Source organism: Gossypium hirsutum, chromosome D10 (genome assembly GCF_007990345.1).
Source record: "Gossypium hirsutum isolate 1008001.06 chromosome D10, Gossypium_hirsutum_v2.1, whole genome shotgun sequence".
In the NCBI taxonomy this organism is placed as follows: Eukaryota; Viridiplantae; Streptophyta; class Magnoliopsida; order Malvales; family Malvaceae; genus Gossypium; species Gossypium hirsutum.
The window spans coordinates 16,719,371-16,742,314 of NC_053446.1; the positions used below are offsets into that span (position 1 = coordinate 16,719,371).

At 33.1% G+C, this 22,944-nt stretch overlaps 1 protein-coding gene and 1 long non-coding RNA gene across 2 annotated transcripts; both read left to right on the top strand.

The window, feature by feature from the left end:
* Positions 1-15,974: 15,974 nt before the first annotated feature.
* LOC107914443 (3-oxoacyl-[acyl-carrier-protein] synthase II, chloroplastic-like) lies at positions 15,975-16,591 on the top strand. Its single transcript, XM_016843358.2, has 2 exons — positions 15,975-16,145; positions 16,242-16,591. Exons 1-2 carry the CDS (start codon positions 16,008-16,010, stop codon positions 16,386-16,388), a joined length of 285 nt encoding a protein of 94 aa, XP_016698847.1. The 5' UTR covers positions 15,975-16,007; the 3' UTR covers positions 16,389-16,591.
* A 564-nt stretch (positions 16,592-17,155) lies between these two features.
* Positions 17,156-17,875, top strand: LOC107914444 (uncharacterized). The gene is made up of 2 exons (XR_001688855.2): positions 17,156-17,381; positions 17,532-17,875. It is a non-coding gene; the product is annotated as an uncharacterized lncRNA (long non-coding RNA).
* The last annotated feature ends 5,069 nt before the right edge of the window (positions 17,876-22,944 follow it).

A 22,944-nucleotide genomic window follows, 5' to 3' on the forward strand; every position in this document is an offset into this window, starting at 1 on the left:
TGCTTTCTAAGCCCTTCCATTTCCAACTTCCACCATTTCTTTAAAAACCATTTTCATACGCCAACCAAGCATGATTAATTTCATGCTTCACTAAAATTCTAACTTAGCTTTAGACCGGTATTCTTTCCGGTCAAGAATCATGAGAAATGAGTCCGTAATAAAAATCTTTCATAACGGTATTTACCATCTCTCCGGAATATTAGGATAATACAAATTTGCCTCTTAAAGTTAACTCGATTTCAACACAAAGTGTGCATTGGGGTGGAGTCATTTTAGCGTATATTTGGGAAGACAAGTCGGTTGTGTTATATTCAGATTTCCACGAACAAATTGGTGTATCCTAGCAAGGTCATAATAGTGGGATTTTTGTCAAGGGAGATAGTGATTAGATTTAAACCTCCTGCGCAGTTGAGATTGATCCGAGTTGGGTTCTTTAGAACGAAAGACTATCGGAGTCTTGAATTGCAACGCGTGTATCGCAGTTAGACAATCAGTAAGGGTTGGTTTGCAAATCGTACTAGAATCAACTACAAAAGGAAGAATGGGCGGTTAGAACCTTCTTAGCTGCTATAACTAGCTTATTGTTTGGAGGAGAAAACTTATTTTCAAGGATCGGTTCAAAAATCAGAATTCACCGAATTTAGGGTTAAGGCTTTATAATTTTGTTTACAAAATTCAAATTCGCTTTCTAGTTTTATTTTATTTTCAATTTATATAATTGCTTATTTCTGCTATCTCACTTTCTAGACATTTTCAACTCCCCTAATTTATTTTATTTATTTTTTAGCAAGTCCGTTTCGAGTCGTGGGCACGACTATTGCCATGACTATTGCCACGACATAAATTTTGTTCACAAAAAAATGAAAGTTGAACACAATAACCAATCCCTGTGGACTCAACCCTACTTCTCTTTACTACTATTTAGAGTTATTTTATCATAAGAATTTTTATTTGGTGGTTTCGACACTCATCAAATTTTGGCACCATTGTGAGGGATTGAAAATTTTTCTAATTTTGGTTTGTTTTCTTTATGACTAGATCAAAACCAGGGACTCTAGAATTTGAACCAAAAATAGAGAAGTTGGCTCGAAAACTACAAAGTAAAGCTATTCAACGTGGTAAATGACCACATCTTGAGTTTGAAATGGGATTTTATACCGATGATATTTTCTCATTCAATGAACCAAACGATATGACAGACCAAACCATATGGCAGCTCACAGCAGCACTAGATGAACAACAACCACTATGCATAATTTATCCGGCGAGAAGAACACCATTCGAGTTGAAATCAGACTTAATTCATCTTTTGCCCACCTTCCGCGTATTACAAAATGAAAATCCGCATACCCATATCAAGAAATTTCACATGGTTTGCACAAGCATGAAATCTCAGGGAGTAACCGAGGATCAAATTAAACTTCGTGCTTTTCTTTTTTCGTTAGCCGACTTTGCTAGAGCATAGCTATTTTATTTACCTCCAGGATCTGTTAATATTGGTCTGACATGTCTCGTTTATTTCTTGATAGGTTCTTTTTAGTAGCTCGAACAACTGAACTAAGGAGAGATATTGTAAGAATTCGACAAAAAGAGACTGAATCGCTTTATGATTACTAGGAGATGTACAAAAAGTTGTGTGCATATTGCCTACAACATGGCCTAACTGAATAGTCGCTCTTGTAGTATTTCTATAAGGGGTTACTCTCGATGGAAATGAAAATGATAGATGTTGCCAATAGAGGGGCACTTGTTAATATGATGCCCCAAAGAGCAAAAGAGTTAATTTCGACCACGGCTGCGAACTCTCAAAATTTTGACCGACTGTAAAACCCACGAGACAGGTCAATGGGTTAAGTTCTCTATCCCTAGAAGATAAAATTGATAAGTTTACTAATGTTGTTTAGAATTTGCTTACAGATAACACAAGCCCAGCATGATTGTGTGGAATTTGTGCTATGTCAGACCACTGGACAAACTCATGTCCCATTGCACGAGGGTTCGACAGAACAAGCGAATGTTGTCGGAAACTTTCCAAGGCCACCCCAAATGCAATATAATCCCTATTCAAACACCTATAATGTGGGTGAAAAGATCATCCAAATTTGAGTTATGGGTCGAATCTTCGATTCATTCAGCCATACCAAAAAATGCCCTTTCTGAATCAACAATTATCACCTCCAAAATCATCTTTAGAAGTCATAGTGGATATGTTAGCCAACAGTACTGAAAAATTTCAACAGAAGACGGAAACACATCTTCAAGAGCTAGACAAACAAATGAGTAAGTTTGCACTTACGGTCAGTCGATTGGAGTCACAAGGAAAATTATCGTCTCAAACTGAACCTAATCTTTGACATAATGAAAATGCTATGACGTTTAGATGTGAAACGATTTTGGAACTTGTACCTAGCACAAGTTATGCCCATGACACTGGACAATAAGGAAATCAACTTGACTTAAAGGCTCCAATAGAGTCAGCGTCACAAAAACCATTTGCAGTACCACCTCCATTTCTTAGAAGACCCACTCAATGCAAAAAGGAACGAGAAGAGAAGGAGATCCTTGACACTTTTCGGAAGGTAGAAATAAACATACCTCTTCTTGATGCGATTAAACAAATTCCATGATATGTGATTTCTTAGAATTATTCCACCTAAATGTAAGCACCAATTTATGTTTTCTATATCTTGCAAAATTGGTAGTGTTAGGATTAAAAAAGCCATGTGCGACTTAGATGCATCTATTAATGCTATGCCTTTGTCTATTTATAAACTACTAAATACGGGTCCTTTAAAGGGAACATTTGTAATCACTTAGCTTGCAGATAGGTCGGTAGTGCATCTGGAAGGAGTGTTGGAGGATGTTTTTGTCAAGGTAAACAAACTTATTTTTTCTACAGATTTCTACATCATCAACATGAAGTACGAAAACTCGACCAATCTTCTAATATACTACTTGGGAGACCATTTTTTAGTACTGCACAAACAAAGATTGATGTACGGGGTGGAATACTCACCATAGAGTTCGATGAAGAAGTGGTGAAATTTAATGTTTATGAGGCCATGGGCCGTCTCAGCACGATTACTAATGTTTCTTATATTGATATGATTGATCCTTTAACTGAGTTGCATTTAGAATATCATGACAAAGATGAATTACGAACTATTCTTTGCAAAAGTTTAGATTTTGATACCATGAAAGAACTAGAGGAGTGGATGATGGTTGAAGAGTCAATTCGCGAAACGGTTGCTCATATAGAGGCATCGTAATTATAGAGGAATCTAGGTAAAACTTTTGAATTATCTCCTTCACAAGCTAAACTTTTACCATTTATTTTGCAGGCCTCAAAAATAGAACTCAAACCACTACCGAACCATTTGAAGTACGCCTTCCTGGGTGAAGAAAATGCCTTGCCAGTAATAATCTCAATTAAACTCTTAAAGTTAGAAGAAGAAAATTTGGTACAAGTTCTTAAAGATTATAAAGGAGTGATCGGATGGACGATTGCTGGCATTAAGGGTTTGAGTCTCTCAACTTTTATGCACAAAATTCGAGTACTAGAGAATGCGATTCCCAAAAGAGAGACTCAAAGACATCTCAATCCACCCATGATGGAAGTAGTAAGAAAATAAGTTTAGAAATTACTTGATGTTGGGATGATCTATCCTATTTCTGACAACAATTGGGTTAACCTAGTTCATGTAGTACCAAAAAAATCGGTGTGACCATAATTAAAAATTCGGCAGGTGAAATGGTTCCCACTCGAGTCCAAAATGGGTGGAGAGTCTGCATAGATTACAGGAAGTTAAATTCTTTAACTTGGAAAGACCATTTTTCACTTCCTTTTATGACCAAATGTTAGAACGTTTAGCTAGAAAATCTCATTATTATCTTGATGGTTACTCAAGTTATTTCCAGATTTCAGTGGCATCGGAGGACCAAGAGAAGACAACATTTACGTGCCCCTTTGGCACATTCGCCTATAGACGAATGCCATTTGGACTTTCCAACGCACCAGCCACATTCCAAAGGTGTATGGTAAGTATATTTTCCGATTACGTCAAGAAAATAATTGAGGTGTTTATGTGTATGATGAATCTTTTGATATATGTCTATCAAACCTTGCCAAAATTTGAGAAAAGTGCCTAGAATTTAATCTTGTTCTAAATTATGACAAAATGCCATTTTATGGTTGACAAAGGATTAGTTATAGGCCATATCATTTCTACTGAAGGAATTTCCATTAATAAGGAAAAAATTGATATAATTAACTCACTTCCATACCCCACAACTGTGAGAGAGATCTATTTTTTCTTGGTCATGTAGGTTTTTACAGGCGATTCATTAAAGATTTTTCAAAGATTGCACAACCACTCTGTAACCTCTTATAGAAAGAAAAGGAATTTGAGTTTGATCAATCATGCAGGGATGCATTTGACACACTCAAACACAAACTTATTTCGACACCCATAGTTCAACCACCAATTTGAAATTATCCTTTCGAAATCATGTGTGACGCGAGTGACCACAATGTAGGAGCAATCCTTGGATAAAAGATCGAGAAGGAACCACACGTTATCTCTTACGCATCTAAGACCTTGGATGCTGCCCAAAGCAATTATTCAACCATTGAAAATGAATTTCTTGCCATAGTCTTTGCTTTGGAAAAGTTTCGGTAATATTTATTATGACCTAAAATTGTTGTTTTTTTGTCATACAGCTCTTAAATATCTTATTAGAAAAAGGAAGCAAAGCCAAGGCTTATTAGATGAATATTACTTTCGCAAGAGTTCGATCTCGAGATTAATGATAAAAAAAGACACGAGAATTTGGTAGTTGACCATTTGAGCCGAATACTTCCATAAAAAGATATCACACCTCTTAAAGACAATTTCTCGGATGAAAGTCTGCTTTCTGCTCAGACAAATTTTCCTTGGCACGCAAACATGGTAAACTACCTTGCTACAAGTATAGTTTCTTCTAATTTATCACGATCTGAAAAGGATAAGATTAAATGAGAATCACGATACTATATTTAAAACGACCCTTATCTTTGGAAATACTGTTTTGATTAGGTAATTCGATGATACGTTGCAGAAACTGAGGTAAAATCTGTTCTATCTTTTTGTCATTCTTACGCATATGGTGGGTATTTTGGCCCTAAACGAACATCACATAAGATACTTGAATATGGATTATATTGGCAACATATTTTTTGTGATGCATATTTATTCTGTAAAACTTGCGAAAGATGTCAAAAGGTAGGAAATTTGAGTAAAAAAAATGAAATGCCTCTAACACCTATACATGTATGTGAAATTTTTTATGTTTGGGGCATCGATTTTATGAGACCTTTTGTCTTATCATTTGGTAACATTTACATTTTGCTTGTTGTTGACTATGTGTCTAAATGGGTGGAAGCTAGAGCCACCCATCGTGCTGATGCCAAAACTGTAGTGAATTTTCTAAAGAGTTCTATTTTTCCAAATTTGACACACCGCAAGCATTGATCAGTGATCGGGGAACGCATTTCTGCAATAAGGCAATTGACACATTTTTGAAAAAAATATGGGGTAGTAAAAAGAGTTTCTACGACTTATCACCCTCAATCAAACAGTTAAGCAGAGGTGTCAAATCAAGAAATCAAATTAATTTTTGAAAAGACCGTGCCAAATAGGAAAAACTAGAGTTTGCGATTAACTGATGCACTGTGGGCGTATTGCATAGCTTATAAGGGACCCATAGGTATGTCTCCTTACTGACTTATATTTTGTAAACCATGTTATCTTCTTATAGAATTAGAACAGAATGTGTTTTGGGTTGTTAAGCAATGCAACATGGAGCTAGACGCTGCAGGTAAGTATCAAAAATTACATATTCAATAACTTGAGGAAATTCAACAAGAAGCATATGAAAATGCCCAAGTTTATAAAGATAAAGTCAAATCATTTCATGATCAAAAGATAACTCGTAAACAATTTTTGTTGGGTAAAAAGTACTACTTTATGACCCTACAATAAGAATTTTTACAGGTAAGCTCCAAACTAAATGTTTAGAGCCTTTTGCTACCACTCACATATTTCCGCATGGTGCAGTCGAAATCAAAAGTAAAGAATGGAAGAAAATCTTCAAAGTAAATGGACAACGTTTGAAGCCTTTTTACGAAAATTTTCAAGTGCATATGGTTTAGGAATTAATTCTTGAAGAGCCGGTTGAATAAATTTTCAGGTCGTCGAGCTAACGACATTAAACAAAAGTGCTTTTTGAGAGGCAACCCAAATTTATTTTATTTAGTTAAATTTAGGTTGAAAATAAAATAAATAATAATAGGATTATTATTTAATCCATTTAATGTGTTTTTTTCCAAGAATGTGGTGAAAGTTACCAATTTTCTAAAAATCGGATACAGATTGTAGTGTGGGCACACCGTGCTCGGTGTTGCCATTTATTTCACAACCCAATACCCCAAACCCAAATAAAAAAACACAGACACCTAACCCAAATTCACTTAAACTACAAATAAACGCAATACCACATACCGAATACTAGCCCAAATGAAAAAATTTCACACATAAAACCCAAACCAACCCAATTCCCCAAACAAAAACCCTAACTCCATTGAAACCTTCGGTCATCATCCACCATCACTAGCTCCCTTTCTCCCTTGTCGTCGTCGATCTTGGGCATCATAAAGCCACCGCGGTCTCAACATTTGTAACAACTCATTTTTAGTGGTTTTGGGGCCACCAAATTCGGTGAATAAGTTCATAAATATTATTATTTAATATTTATGAGTTAATTGTGACTTTGAAAAGGTTATTGATTTGATAATTTATACTATTCCAACGATTAATTAAGTTCAAGTGGTAAGACCTTAAGGTCAAGTAGTTTTAGAAAATAAGGTATCGGGACCTCATTTTTATAAACCGAGCTGTAAATATTTTTATAAATATTTAAGGAGTTTCATTAAGGTGATATTAAATTCTTGTTGAAAATTTTTAATGTTTCGATAGTTAATTAATTAAAAAGGACTAAGTCATAAAATATGTAAATTTTGATCGTTATTTGATTTGAGTGATTAAATGAGTAATTGAATAAAGGAAAAGGGACTTAAATGGTAATTAGACCATTCAAGGTGTTAGTGGACAATTATGGGCTTTGAATTTGATGTTTATTTTACTTATTAATCAAGGTTAAAATGATAATTTGATAAATTAAATTATATTAAAAATAAAACAATTATGCTATCATCATTGTTCTTTAGTTTTGCCAAAATTAGAGTATGAAGCAAGCCATGGATGATATTTTAAACATTCGGCCAAGTCCTCCTTTTCATGTAAGCTAAATTTGGGTTTATTTCTTTTAATTTTTATGTTTTTGAGATCGTTGCAATTAGGTCCAGCTAGCCTGTACCTTCGATTTTGAAATTTTTAAAGATTTTGAATATTTCCATTGATGAAACTTATGATTTTATATATTAAATGATTAATTTTAAATGTTGGTTGATATTTAAAAGTATTTTATTAAGTGATTTTTGATGAATTTTTAAATTAGGGACTAAATTGTTAAAATAATAAAAGTACAAGAATTTGATGTGAAATTATTGCAATAATGTGTTGTAATTGATGCCATAAGTATTATTATAGGTTCAATTTTAGGTAAAAATGGTTAATTTGCATGTTTTGGGCTTAGGGACTAAATTGAATAAAAGTATAACTTTAGGGGCAATTTTGTAAAAAATTAAAAAATGATCAAATTGCATGAAATGAATTTTTTTATTGTCTAAATTAATATATTGAATGAAATTATTAATTTAGATCAAGATCTAGTGGAAAATCGAGGAAAATGGAAAACTACCAAAATTCCCTTAAACTTTGGTATTTCTGCAATTTAGCCAAGTAAGTTCGTATGAACTGTATTCTATATAATTTTGATTAAATTGAATGTTAATATGTGATTATATTGTGATTAAATCAATATATACATATTAGTATGCAATTTACCGTGTTATGAAACGACGTAAATCCAACAACATATGACAATTACCGAGCCTCGTTTGAACCTTAGGAATTTGTAGGATACAAATGACATGTCATTAGGGGTTACCGATTTTAGCTCGTGAGAGCTTATCGATTCTCAGCTCGTATGATCTTACCGATTTCAGCTCGTATGAGCTTACCGATTTCAACTCGTAATAGCTTACCAATTCTCAGCTCATATGAGCTTACCGATTTACAGCTCGTGAGAGCATACCGATTCATAGCTCATATGAGCATACATGTACAACAATTGACGGATTACAATTTAGCACACTATGTGTGAGCTATCCCGAGTATCCAACGATATTTTAAATGGTTCAACGGGAAATATTCTGATACGAAATGGTAAGAGTTCAATACTAGCTATTATAAGGACACATATGAATTAAATGGAAATGTTTTTATATGGTATATGGAAAATTGAATTGGATGATACATGTATATGGAAATTAGTCAATTGTTGTGCTCATCCATGATTATTGGTTTATATATGTATTTACATGGCTAACATGTGTTGTTATTTAATGCTTAGGATGTGCCAAGCCATTGATTGAATGGTATTATGTGTACTTTTAAGTTGCATTGAAATGGTAAGTGCTGTAATGGAAATATGCTTGTGTTCGTGAAAGAGTGGTAAGGTTTAAATTATGTAATTTCTTTTGAAATGGTTTATCTTGTGACTAATTCCAAAAAGAGTCATGTTTTAATGCACTAGCTTATGGCTGTAATTGAATGATATGCTTATATCTTGTGTGTTAAGCATATGAAACGGGTGTGGAAAGGTAATGAAATAGTAAGTTCATACCTGAAGTGTAGAATGATGAAAAAGGGAATGATAAATTGAATGGATGTTGTTATTTGAGCTAATGAGAGTAAATGCAATAGAAAGTAACAAAATGCAAATGAAAATAAGAAATTTTGAAAGGGTTTAAAGTTTTTTAAAGTCCTACTATGCTAGGGATGATATGTATATGTGATGTTGTGGATTTATTCACTTTGTGAGTAGTTGGATATGGTTTCATGAACCTTGTAGTATTGTTATATGATTATTCTTTATATGTATAAATTTCATATTTGAAATGGATTGATATGACTAAAGTTTATATGAGCTCACTAAGCATTCATTGCTTACGTATTTGTTTTTCCATTGCTTTTCAAATTATCGGAAGCTTGATCGGGTTGGAAGTTCATCGGAGATCTATCACACTATCCAACAGTTATATTGGTAGATTTCGATATTTTGGTTAAGGTTATAATGGCATTTATAGGTGAACTTATGGTTGACGATTAGTTGAATGTTAATTGATATGTTTGGCATGTATATGTCATTTTAGGTGATGTAACCTTGGTTCATTTAGTGCCTTGTTGATATGTGTTAATTTGATAATATGTTAAAACATGTGATGAATTGACCTCAACATGGTCAAGATATGGTATGCCTTGGAAAGGTTTTGAATAGATGTGCATAGTTAAAATATGGTTTGAATACATGTTGATTGTTGGAACCATCTATATATAGTTAGATTTGTGTCATTTAAATGGCCTTGATGGTTGGAGTTGATATGGTCATCTGAAGTGGTCGTTTGAATAACCAAATTGGTATGTTTACATGTAATTTTGGCATGTGGCCAATTATGGCATAATTGGTATGGAATTAAACTATATATATATGGATGAGTTATGGTTAATTATGCATAAGTTAGATATATGTATATTTGAGGTGCATAATAACTATATGATGAAAGTTCAAATGGTAAATAAAAATGTATATTATAAATGGTCTTTTGATATGTTTGAATGTGGTGAATTGATATAATTGTTATAGATGACATGTATGGCTATTGGTGCTAGATGTAAAATGGCATGTTTGGTACTTTTAGTGTGAAATATGATAGGTAAATAAAGTGGTAAGTTATTACATAAGTTTAGTTATAAGTTAGTTGAACTTTTGGCCAATTTATGTATATGGATATACATGTTTAATGATTGTGATTAAGGCAATTTTTGGACACATTGGTTGTATTCTTATGTACCTTAATTGGATAGCTTGTTAGGTTTGGTGCACTTTGGAGTGCTTGATTACATGTAGTAAATTGGTTATAGGTGTGTGCATGAATAGGTGAGAAAAATGGCTTGGAAATGACCTATTTTTCATCCACACGATCAGAGACAAGGGCGTGTGTCTCAGCCACGTGTGACACATGGCTAGGCAACATGGCCATGTGTCCCCTGTAGGTTTTTAATGGTTGCATTTTGAGAGTTACATGGCCTGACACACAGACGTGTGACTTGGCCGTGTGACCCAAGTCAAAGAGTTACACAGGCATGAACACGGGCTGGGACACGGCCGTGTGTCCCTATTTCAAATGTCTATACGACCTGAGATACGGGCGTGTCTCTCGGCCGTGTGACCCCTGCATTTTGAAAATTTTTATATTTTCCCTAAAATTTCTATATGTTTCCGATTTAGTCCTGCTTTGTTTCTAATGTGTTTTGAGGGCCTCGAGGGCTCATATAAGGGACAATATGTATGTTATTGATTGACTTTGCTATGATTAATGTTGAATTATTATATGATTAAAATTTTTGATAGTTTTGAAACTTAAACTATGGTAACGCTTTGTAACCCTATGTCGGCGAAGGATAAGGGTTAGGGGTCTTACAACATTTTTCTCCTTGCCGGTTCATTCTTGACATCGAGCACCACCACACCAACCAACGACAAACAACACCGATTAGTCACTATCGCACAACACCATTGTCGCTCGTTTATTCTCCCTACTGTCGTTCAACTCTCTATTTCTCCACCAAAACAATCGCACCTCCATACCCCACGACAACACTACCTCCTCATCGCCAAACACCTTCGTTAATACCTAAAACTCACTCACGTGCCACCACCAAACAAGAACACCCAGATTCCTCCATAAACGACACCCACACTACTACCTTTCCAACACCTCCACGTCAACCACAGCCACTGCCCAAACACTGTTCTCTGTTGTTGCAATCCAACACCGTTGTCTCGCCACCGTTCACCGTCGCGAGCCACTATAAAATAGTAGCCTCTAATTGTTTTTTAGCCCGAGAACATTCCATGGTTTGAACAAGTAGTCGGCAGGTTCCCAGTTTCTCTTAACTGCTGTCGAAATAGATTTTCAGTGCCTCCAGTCATCAATTTAGATGATTAAGACTTGGAACCAACTTTTCCCCTACAAGATGAATGACCATGCCTATTAGGAATAATTGCCGATGAAATCTAACTCCGATTGAGACAGAATGCTCTCATAGTAGTCTCGCTACTTTAGAAAGGTCAATTCTAACTTACAACCTATTTTACCTTTACTAACATACTATGAAGGTTGTTCGAATGAGGTCGAGACTTCTAACAACCATGATGAAGGTCCTTCGAATAGAAACGAGCACATTCCTCAGCATCGAACACGATCGTCCACCACTTGATAAACCTATGACACCTCCACATAACAGTACTGAAGTTACTGGAAATTTGAGTCCACCATCTGGCCTGCTTGAAGAAAATGTTCGACCATCCCGAGACGATCAATGTAATAGGTGAGGCCGCGCCTAGACTATACCGGCGGAAGCACGACTACGAGGGTCTTTGAATTTTGTAACCCCGGAGCATCACACAAGATATGAAAACATTCGAAAATGGTCACTCCCGGTCTGTAAGGAAATTGATCTTTACAATCTTGATATGCTTAATATACGTGATGTTGTATTGAATTATTTTGATACCATTGGTTGGAATTCATTTGCAAATATTTCATGTGTTGCATATTATGAACTAGTCTATGAGTTCTATGCAGCATTTAGCTTTAATATTAATACATTGCGACCTATTAAAACTTGAGATGTTGTCTATTTTTTATTACTTGGCAAATATTTTAGGATTTCAATTTCAAATTTTAACATCACCATGGGTTTTTCTAACCCTAACGATGTTCAAACAGATTCATACCATACTACTTTATTAGATATACCAAGTAATTTCGATGCTAATGATACTTATTCTGCTTTAACTCAATCTAGGGATCATCTTTATAATCCCAAGACCTCTAAGGACTTGTTAGTGCATGAACCAACTTTAAGGTATATTCATCAGTTTTTAGCTTTTAACTATTCAGGTTAAAATGATTCATCATCTATTTCAACCAAGATAGAATTGTTTTTCTTGTGGTGTATGCATTCTAGATATAAGGTTAATTTAGGATATTGGTTTGCACGAAATTTTCATATTGTTTTACACTTTAATTGACCACTCATACTTGACTTATATATTACAAATTTAGTCTCCCAACTTTTTCCCTTTGAGGTCAATTTTTCCTCCTTTACATGTGCATATATTATGGATCATTTAGATGAGAATTGTTTGGATTCTATGGGTTTGCTTGTCGGCACCCTTACTGCGTATTATTTTGTTCCTCCAGGTATACGAACTGCTTGCAATAATAGGGCCTTTTGCCAACGTCACAACTTCACTATTAGAGAGCAAAAAAAGCAGCCTCCATCTGTAGAGGCACATTTAAACCGCATCGAAACTTGCCTTGAAATAATGGAAACCCAACTCTTCAAGATTCTAACCATCTTGCAAAGTAGTCACTCTCAACACCGACAACCACATTAGATATACACGGGGAGTATACTTGACCTTTCTCTCTACTAAACTTTAATTAATGTACAATATGCTTGAGGACATGCATGGTTTAAGTGGGGCTGTTGGATTAGTAAATATACATGATTGTTTTGCTTTCATTGCATGTTTGTTTCTCTTTCTTATGTGTTAATTCTTATGCTGGGATTATTCGTTAATTTGTTTGACATTGAGCCTCTAATTCCAATGCTTAGTTAATTTAGATAGTTGGGGGGTTCTTGAATTAAAGTGTTCATTATCTAGTTTAATCTACATGTGTTATAAAGTTGAAATATTGTAATTAGATTGTTTCATGCAAATTGATTGTTTATAAAATTTATTGGTAAGAATATCGTTCTTAGTTGTTTAATTTTAAATATGTTTGCTACTTCCAAAAAAAAAAACACTCTACAAATAACTCAAGTTATGAGTGAATATTTCGGAAAGGTGACCGAATTTAGTAACCAGGATGAGGTGATTGGGTTGTCATCTCATCTTGTGTAAAAAGGTTCGAGTGACGAACTGAAAACTTACAAACACTTCGCTAGCCGAGATACCATGAATAGGGACAAATAGTCCGTTTAGAGATGTGTCAAATTGAATAATTGGAGTAAGGTGCTTAGGTTGTCATCTCACTTCGTGTAAAAAGGTTTTACTATGTCCAAATTTACTATATAATTAATTGAGAATAAATACCTTGCAAATTTTGGTTCATTTTCAATTTAGTGAAATGATTGAATTACATGTTTGAATTTTATGAGCATTTGTTGATTAAACTGAGTATTTGAACGCTTATTTATTTCTCACCTAAATTGTTTGCATTGATCACGGTTGCAGAATAGAGGCTTGATTTCCGATAAATTATTTGATAATTTCTAATTTAGGAACATACAAATGCTTGAGGACAATCATAGGCTAAGTTGGGGTATTTGATATCATGTTTATTTTGCATATTTTACGTGTTCAAATCAATTAATTCTTGAATTAATTTTTGCTAATTGGTGATTTTATGTTTAAATTCTGCCAGGAATAAAATTCGGATGCCTTAAATAAAAAATAAGCAGAAAAGGACTAAATTTGAGCTTAAACAATAAAAGAGGGGTCGGACTGGAAATTTTGAGACATTTAAGAGCTGATAAGATTTTTGAGTTTGTAAAAGCCATATTTAGAAAAAGAAGATTTTTTATTTTGATTTCATGTAATTAGTGGTTAGGTGAGTTATCTAATTTAAGTATATGGTTTGTGTATAAATAGGGGGTATGATGGACTTGAAAGGACACACTTGACACTTGAATTCACTTGGAATTGAATGAAATATTTTTTCCTTCCAATTTCATGCGTCAATAAGCATACTGTCATTCCATTTCCATTTCATTGTCTCTTTACGAAATTGTTTAATTGTTTAATTGCTTTCCAAGTCCTTTCCCTTTCCAACTTCCACTATTTACTTAAAAACCAGTTTCATACACCAACCAAACATGATCAATTTCATGCTTCACTAAAATTCTAACTTAGCTTTAGGCCAGTATTCTTTCTGGTCAAGAATCATGAAAATGAATCCATACTAAAAATTTGTCTTAACGGTATTCACCATTTCTCTGAAATATTGGGATAGTACAAATTCGTCCCTTAAAGTTAACTCGATTTCAACGCAAAGCGCGCGTTGGGGTGGAGTTGTTTTGCGCGTACAGTTGGGAAGACGAGTCGGCCATACTATATTTGGATTTTTGCAAACAGATTGGCGTATCTGGTAGGGTCATACTAATGGGATTTTCGTCAAGGAAGATAGTGATTGGATTTAAACGTCCCGCGCGGTTGAGGCCATTGATCCGAGTTGGGTTCTTTAGAACGCAAGGTTTTCAGGGTCTTAAATTGCGAATGCGTGTATCATGGTTAAACAATCGATAAGGGTTGGTTTGCAGGTCGTACCGGAATCAACTACGAAAGGAAGAATTGGCAGTTAGGATGTTCTTAGCCATTATAATCAGCTTATTGTTTGGAGGAGGAAACTCATTTTCGAGGATCGGTTCAAAAACCAGAATTCATCGAGTCTAGGGCTAAGGCTTTATAATTTTGTTTACAAAATTTAAATTCATTTTCTAATTTTATTTTATTTTTCGATTTATATAATTGTTTATTTCTGCTATCTCACTTTCCAGACATTTTCAACTCTCCTAATTTTTTTTTATTTTTCAACAAGCCCGTTTCGAGTCGTGGGCACGATTATTGGCACAACTGTTGCCATGACAGAAATTCCGTTCACAAAAAGAAAAACCCTAAAGTTTATCATAATAACCAATCTCTATGGACTCGACCCTACTTTTTTTTATTACTGTTTAGAATTATTTTATCGTAGGAATTTTTATTTAGTGATTTCGATGCCTAGTAACAAGCTAGGCTCAAAATATCAGCATTTAACTCCATTAACATTTAGTGAAACAAATAACTTTGATTTTTTAAAAAGACAAACAACCCTGAAGCTCGGCCAAATTCTTGTAAGCAATCTCAAATCACATCAACCTAGTCCAAATTAGCCTTAGCAAATAACAACAAATCATCTATAAAGTATTGGTAATACGGGTGTAATCGGTTACTTTCCTAATCGGTGAAAATCACCGATTTCTATTCCCCCCATTTTGCCCAGATTAGGAACGACTTCAGCAAACCCTCCCTGTTTTACCCTCCCCGATCCCCTGTGTTCCTCTTCCGTTCCTTCAAACTTGCTCCCCCATTTCATTTCATTTCTTTTTTGGCCGATTTGCTTTCTGTCGATTTGCTCTCTGTTTTACCCTCCCGATTGCCTTCCCTATTGTCTTCCTTCCTTCTACCTTCTGCCCATTTGCTCAAGTTTCGACTGATTTCCTTCTACCTTCTCCCTTCTTTTCTTTTTCTTTACAACTTATCTGTCACTCTTTCGATTGGCCTTCTCAACCAGTCGACACTCTTTCGATTGCTCTCAAGTAGTGGGTTTCGACACTCTTTCGACCGATTGCTCTCTCGAAAGGTAAAGGTTACTGCCTTGTTAGTGCAAAGACGAGTGGTTGTGACCGGGATGGGAGTAGTAACTCCGCTTGGACATGAGCCTGATGTTTTCTATAACAACCTGCTCGAGGGTGTTAGTGGTATAAGTGAAATCGAGACTTTTGACTGCGCTCAGTTTCCGAAAGTAAGTTGTCTTTGGTTGGGATCTCTTGTTTTGCTCTTGTTTGTACTGCTGCTCGTTCTTACTGCTCCTGTTTTCTCTCCAGAGGATTGCTGGAGAGATCAAATCTCCATCAACTGATGGATGGGTCGCACCAAAATTTTCCAAGAGGATGGACAAATTCATGCTTTATTCTCTTACTGCCGGAAAGAAAGCTTTGCAAGATGGGGGAGTAAATGAAGATGTAATGGAGGAGTTAGATAAAACGAAATGCGGAGTTTTGATTGGTTCAGCAATGGGTGGCATGAAGGTAAAATCTTTTTCTAGAAGAAGGAAAGTGTCATGGTATATAGTTTTCTTTCTATATCCATCGATTCATATACATTGCTTGTTGTGGAATGAACAGGTTTTCAACGATGCGATTGAAGCTTTGAGGATCTCATACAGGAAGATGAATCCTTTTTGCGTACCGTTTGCTACAACAAATATGGGTTCTACAATGCTTACAATGGATTTGGTTAGCTTAAATTTAGATTCTGCAATGTTAAGATAGACCTTGATGGATGTTAAAATTTCGAGTTTGAGCTTTAAACTGATGATTTCTTCAGGGATGGATGGGTCCTAATTATTCAATCTAGGCTTTTATATGTATATTATTTTTGCATGACCTCTATATGCACCTGAACGATGTATATGTACCTGAACGATAATATTTTATATGATATTGATAATATTAAGAAGTCCTAATTGCAATGACCTCTATATGCCTTAAGAGTATGATTTTTCATTTGAGAAAATGGTTATGCTGTGTTTATTTTACTTCATTCTATCTTTTAATGAGAAAGAAGGGGCCCTTGTTTTCAATGTTGAGTGTTGAAATATAAGTCCAATTAGCATGGTTTTAAGTCCTAAGGTAGTCAGCATTGAGTTATTCTTAATGTTTAGCATGATCTTCATGTTTTGGCATCTGTTGGGGTATGCTTGATTGATTTCCCTTGATATATGATATTGATTGACTTTACATTGGGTTTTATTATGAATTAGGGATACACTAGTTTACATGTAGAGAATGCTGTCTTTGCTTTGTGTGACTGTTTTATCTGTCACGTTTTTACTGTTAGTGCATCTAGTTTCCAAGCATATAATAACTTAAAGCATTATTTAGTATTTAGTTATTTATAAGCTGTCTTTAATTATCTGTTAGTGAAGTAAGTACTCACTTTTTGCTTCATTGACCAAGCTTTAACTGACCTATATCAAGTTGCGTTATGTTTCTTGAGGATTACTTCTTAGCTGTCTTTCCCGGTAGAACTTGCTAAATGATTGGCAATAGAGATTTCCTTTAACCGTCCAACCATTTTTTGATCGGCCAGTTGTTGTAATTACAACTTTCTTTTGGATTTTACAAGTTCCCTACTATCTTGATGAAGCTACAGGATGGGGTTTGGAAGTATCTGAGCTTAAGAAACAACTGCAGGAAGCCAAGTCTAATGGCATCAATGTTAGGGCCTTGGTTGTAATAAATCCAGGCAACCCAACAGGACAGGTATCAATGAAATGCTTTCAGAAAAGTATATTATAAATGAAAAAGGTTCATGCAATTTCAATTTTCTATTATTTCATTTACGGAATGTGAATGAGCTTATACAAAGTTTGGAATTTTGACACAGAATATAAACTCTTTTACTGTCTCCAGGGTATTATGGAGAGTGTGGAAAAAGGGGAGGTTACATGGAGGTTACTGGGTTTGGTGCTGATGTGAGGGAGCATATATACAAATTAGCATCTGTGAATGTGTGTTCTAACATCACTGGTCAAATTCTTGCTAGTCTTGTAATGAGTCCACCTAAGGTTATATCTTTTGCCATTTAAAGCCAGTTATCTGTTTGTATTCAAATGACATTGGATGTATGACATAGGACTAAATAGATTTTGAGCTTTGACAAGCTGCTTATAAGCATTGTTTCTTATAGAAGAAACACATTATTGGAGAAAGCTTTTGAATCTCCCAACTATTGGATTTGTGTTTCTTTTTGACAATTTGTTTATTGTGCTTTTGTTTAGATGATGAGAAAGAAAAGTCAAGAATTATATTTACTCGTTAAGTTAAATGAAGATATTTGTAATTTAAAAAAATAAAAATTCAATATAAATTTAAAATAAGAGTTTAACTAAAAAATAAGAGTTAGTGGCAAAAATTAATAAAATTTAAATTTTAGTGGTAAAATTCAATAACATAAAAATTAAGTTACAAATTTACTCATATTTTTTTAAAAAATAACGGTAAATATAAATAAAAATAAAGTACAGTGACAAATTTCAATATTTATCTATAGTATGATGATAATTTCGCACTTTAATATTTTTTAAGAAAACAATATTTGAATTTTTTAGAATGGTACGGTAAAAAAAAATTTAAAACATAATTATTGTGCCAGCTATTTTAAAATTTTTACCAAACACAATTTTTAAAATTTTTAGATAATTTGGTAAGAAATTAACTGTATTCCAATTATTAAATAATATGGTAATTTAAAATAATTTTAGTACAAGATCATATATATCTAATATAATTAATCGTCATTAATTTGAATTTATATTAAATAAGTAATTGAAAATATATATTTTATTAAATTATATTTAATAATAATTATGTTAAATTATATTTCATAGTATTATATATTATGATTTTAGAAAATTCATATAAGAATATTTAATATTAAGAATTTTATTAAATTATATATTTTAATTAAAATATATTTAATAGTAATTATGTTAATTTATATTTTACAGTATCATATATTATGATTTCAGTAAATTAATATAAGAATATTAATTATTAAGAATTTTATTAAATTATATATTTTAATTAAAATATATTTAATAAAAATTATGTTTAAATATGATTAAATTATTTATTATTGATAATAATAATCTTATTATAATTTAAATAACAATAACAATAATCATTTACCAAAACAAATTTATGCTAAGGGTATTCTAGTCATTTTAGTTTTTTCCATTATGCTATTACACCTCTATTACATTCAACCAAACACAAGATTACTATTACGCCTCTATTCCATTACATTCAACCAAACAGTTAATTTGCTATTACACCTCTAATCCAATACACCTTTAATCCAATACACCTCTAATCCAATACACCTCTAATCCAATACAGCGAACCAAACGCACCCTAAATGTTTTTTTATAAAAACGCCACTATTGCTTTTTATTATACAGTTTTGTGATTAAATTTTTTTAATTTAAACATCTAATTTTGCGGTTAAAATTTTGAGATATTAAAATTTTTATTTTTTAATTTAAACATTTAATTTTGCGGTTAAAATTATCAATGTAGCAATTAAAAAATGATAAAATAATTTCGTAGTCTTTAGTGTTTGTAATTTTTATTAATTTGGTCTTTTCTTTAAAAGTATATAAATATTATAAAAATAAAAGTTTAAAATCTTTTTAAAATCTTAAAAAAAATTAAAATCTTTTAAAATTCATTTTAAAATTTTAAATCACGAAAAATATAAAACCTTTCAAAATTTAGAAAAATATATGTTATTTACTCTTTAAATGATAATTAGAAATGTTCACTACCCATACAACACACCTAGTCCAAAATATGGTTAGGCTTAGATTTATATTTTTTATTGTTTTTAAACAATGAAATGGGTGGTTAGGGTAAAATGAGCTTGAAGTTGAAAAAGTTTTTAAAATTGGACATTGGTAACACCTAATCCATAAACCTTAAAATGGTAACACCTAAACCTTAAACTCTAAACCATGCATTGTAACAATCAAATCATTAACGCTAAACCGTAAACCATAAACATCAAGCCCTAAAATAGTAAATTTGATCATTATCTTATAAGCTGTAAACACTAACCTCATATTAACACTAAAATATAAACTCTAAACCTTAAACCCCAATCCCTAAGCCTTAAACGTAAACCCTAAACCCTGAACTCAAAATTGTATTCCTAAAATAATAAACATTATGATGATATTTATTCATCATTATCCACTAACCCGACCCAAATCCAAATGCAAACCCTGCTCTGCTTTGCTCATTTTGTTTTCCAACCCTGGACCTCAACACTCGCCATTCACCCACCCTAACGAAGTACCCAACGTAATTCGATTATTGATTGCAAATATAAGATATTTGCTTTCTTTTGCAATTGGGCTATTCAGATAAATTAGACCTACCTGTCCACTACTACCACTATACTGCCTGAAGTAACATTCGGCTCTAGACTCGAGACTCAGCTAACACTTTTTGTCATCAAGAAAAAACAAACAGCTTTTTCTTTTCGGGAGCAAATCGTCCAACTAACCCCACCGACTCTACTAGCTAAATTGAATCCCAACTTCACTTAATTATTTTCTAAAATTCAATATTTAATAATTTTTATTCGAATTTCAAATTTATAATATTTTCCTATGACCCTTTCTCAGCCTAAAAAACCTAGTATTAATTTCTAGTGGGTATTAGACCAAGTAATAACCTCATTAATTTGTCCCTTTTCATTCATTTTCAGTTCTTACTCTTGAGTACGTACTATTAGGTCATTGTTGTGTTCATGTATCACCTTACTCTTTCATTAATTCATTATTTATCACGATATTTGGTGTTTTATATTACTTTCTTTGATTTATTTAGTCGAACTATCAAAATATATTATTCTTATAAAATTTATTCTATTTTTTATTCTTTACAACACAACAATTTAAGTTTTATGATATTTTATTTTACTCATAATTTAATATATTTTTCTAGTAAAGTAGTTTAAATAAATTGTGATTGAAAAACAATAATAAATAGTTAGGAGTTAGGACTTCTCTTTAGTAAAAACATTTTGGATTAAACAATATTATTTGTTATCATTTTAATGTAAATTTGACCAATATATAATAAATACAACGAAATATTAATTTTTTTCAACTTATAATAAAAAAATATAATTGAAACATTACTTGAGAATATATTAAAGAATGAGAAAATTGAAATGGTATTAGATTTTATTATTAGCGACGTTTTTTCAAAAACGCCGCTAAAGGCACGAGCATAAGCGGCGCTTTCTCAAAAACGCCGCTAAAGCCCCGAGCATTAGCGGCGCTTTCTCAAAAATGCCGCTAAAGCCCCGAGCATTAGTGGCATTTTTGGCGTTTTCTCAAAAACGCCGCTAAAGGCCCGAGCATTAGCGGCGCTTTCTCAAAAAACGCCGCTAAAGCCCCGAGCATTAGCGGCACTTTCTCAAAAACGCTGCTAAATGCATCAAAAACTCTGAAAACGGCGTCGTTCGGCTTTCTTTTTTTTGCGGCGCTTCTTGGAAAACGCCGCTAATACTTATTTTTAGCGGCGTTTTTCAGAATGCGCCGCTAATGCTCGATCTTTAGCGGCGTTTTACGTAAAGGGCTGCTAATGCTCAATTTCTAGTGGCGTTTTTTGTCCAAACGCCGCTAAAAACGCCGCTAAAATCCTATTTTGGTGTAGTGTCATATCTATTCTAAGAAGCAGATTAATTTGTGGATCACTCAAAATATCTTGTACAAATTTGAATTATAGTTTCAATCAAGGTGTTGTCGCTCTGCAATGTGGAAACAAATTATGGGAATCTACGCCTTGAATAACGTATACTTCTTATAAATTGTCCTAGGTATAATGGCAAACAATGTGTTGTTTAAGTATGACATCCACATAAATTGTAAATATATACAACAAATATAGTTATATTCATTAACATAATAACAAATTACATTGGATGCAAACACAACTTCAGCATACCTTATCGACTCGTTGATTGATTTCTCATCACATCTAATGTCCCTTGTATAAGATGTAGCGACCCTTAATTTCATTCAAATATTCAATGCAATAGGAAATTATAAGTATTGGAAATTAAATATATTTAAGATATATATGGTTAAATTTTTTTCTTTTATTAAAAGTGAACTCCTATTACTAGGAAGGGGTGAGTGTGACCGCTATGTTGTGTGCGTAGAAAATAATTAAAATATTTAATAATTTGAAAAGCGATTTTAACTGTAAGCATACAGTGCTAAGTTGTAATATAGAAATTTTTACAAGGAAATAAAAAAAATATTTAGAGAATCAATCCCAAGGGATTGTCAATTGGTAAATGAGTCTATCAAATTAATTACAAGCAATTATTAATCTAATCGAGTTGAAAATTATTAGTGCAAACTAAATAAGAAGATATATTAAAGCTAAATTCTAAATTAACAAATAAAAATACAAAACTTTCTTCCTTTTTACTAAAAAGAATGTAAATGGATTGAAACAATGGTCGAATGATTCATTAATCACTAATTAAGCTAATAAACCTATTATATTGTTTGCCACACTTAGCTAGGAATCTCCTCTCCATCTCATCCTAAACTAAAAGATATTACCTAAGCTCTCCTCTCGGTTTCATTTAGGCATATAGATCTCCTCTCGGTTTCACTATTCGACACAAATGTATCAAAGTCCTACACTGTAGAGTTGATGCAGTCGTAAACCATCTAAAAATTTGACAAAGGCAACTGCACCTATCAATTAATAATATAGCTACGGTGAGCACAGATATCGTTCCCACCAAGACTAAAAGTACTAATAATTACTGTCTTTCTATTATTTAACCAACCAATTGGAGTGATTTATTTAAAACTAAAATTAACTAATTAAATTAATTAAAAACACAATAAAGAACAAATCAAGAAAATAATCGAGTCAACAACCAAGAAGCGAAACAATACCCAGGAAAGAATTCACTTAGATTTCATCTGTCACTATTAATCTAAATTACACAATTTCTTCACTTAGTATCTTGATCCATAGAAATCCCTAAATTATGCTAATATCTCTCTTTAAGATAAAGAGCAATTGACTCTAGGTTGATTAATTGAAACTTCTTTCTAATTAAAACCCTTATTGTCGCATTAACTCGATCTATGGATCCTCTATTTGATTTGACTCTAATCCGGTAGATTTAAGTCGTCCTATTTCTAGGATTGCATGCAACTCCACTCACTTATGCACATCAAACAAGGATTAATAGTCTAGAAATATTAAACCAAGAATTAAGTAC

Excerpts from the sequence above, each read along its gene's own strand:
- LOC107914443 (XM_016843358.2), top strand. The coding sequence starts at position 16,008 with ATGGACAAATTCATGCTTTATTCTCTTACTGCCGGAAAGAAAGCTTTG. Across the intron at positions 16,146-16,241 it reads CAGCAATGGGTGGCATGAAG|GTTTTCAACGATGCGATTGA; the intron begins GTAAAATCTTTT and ends TGGAATGAACAG.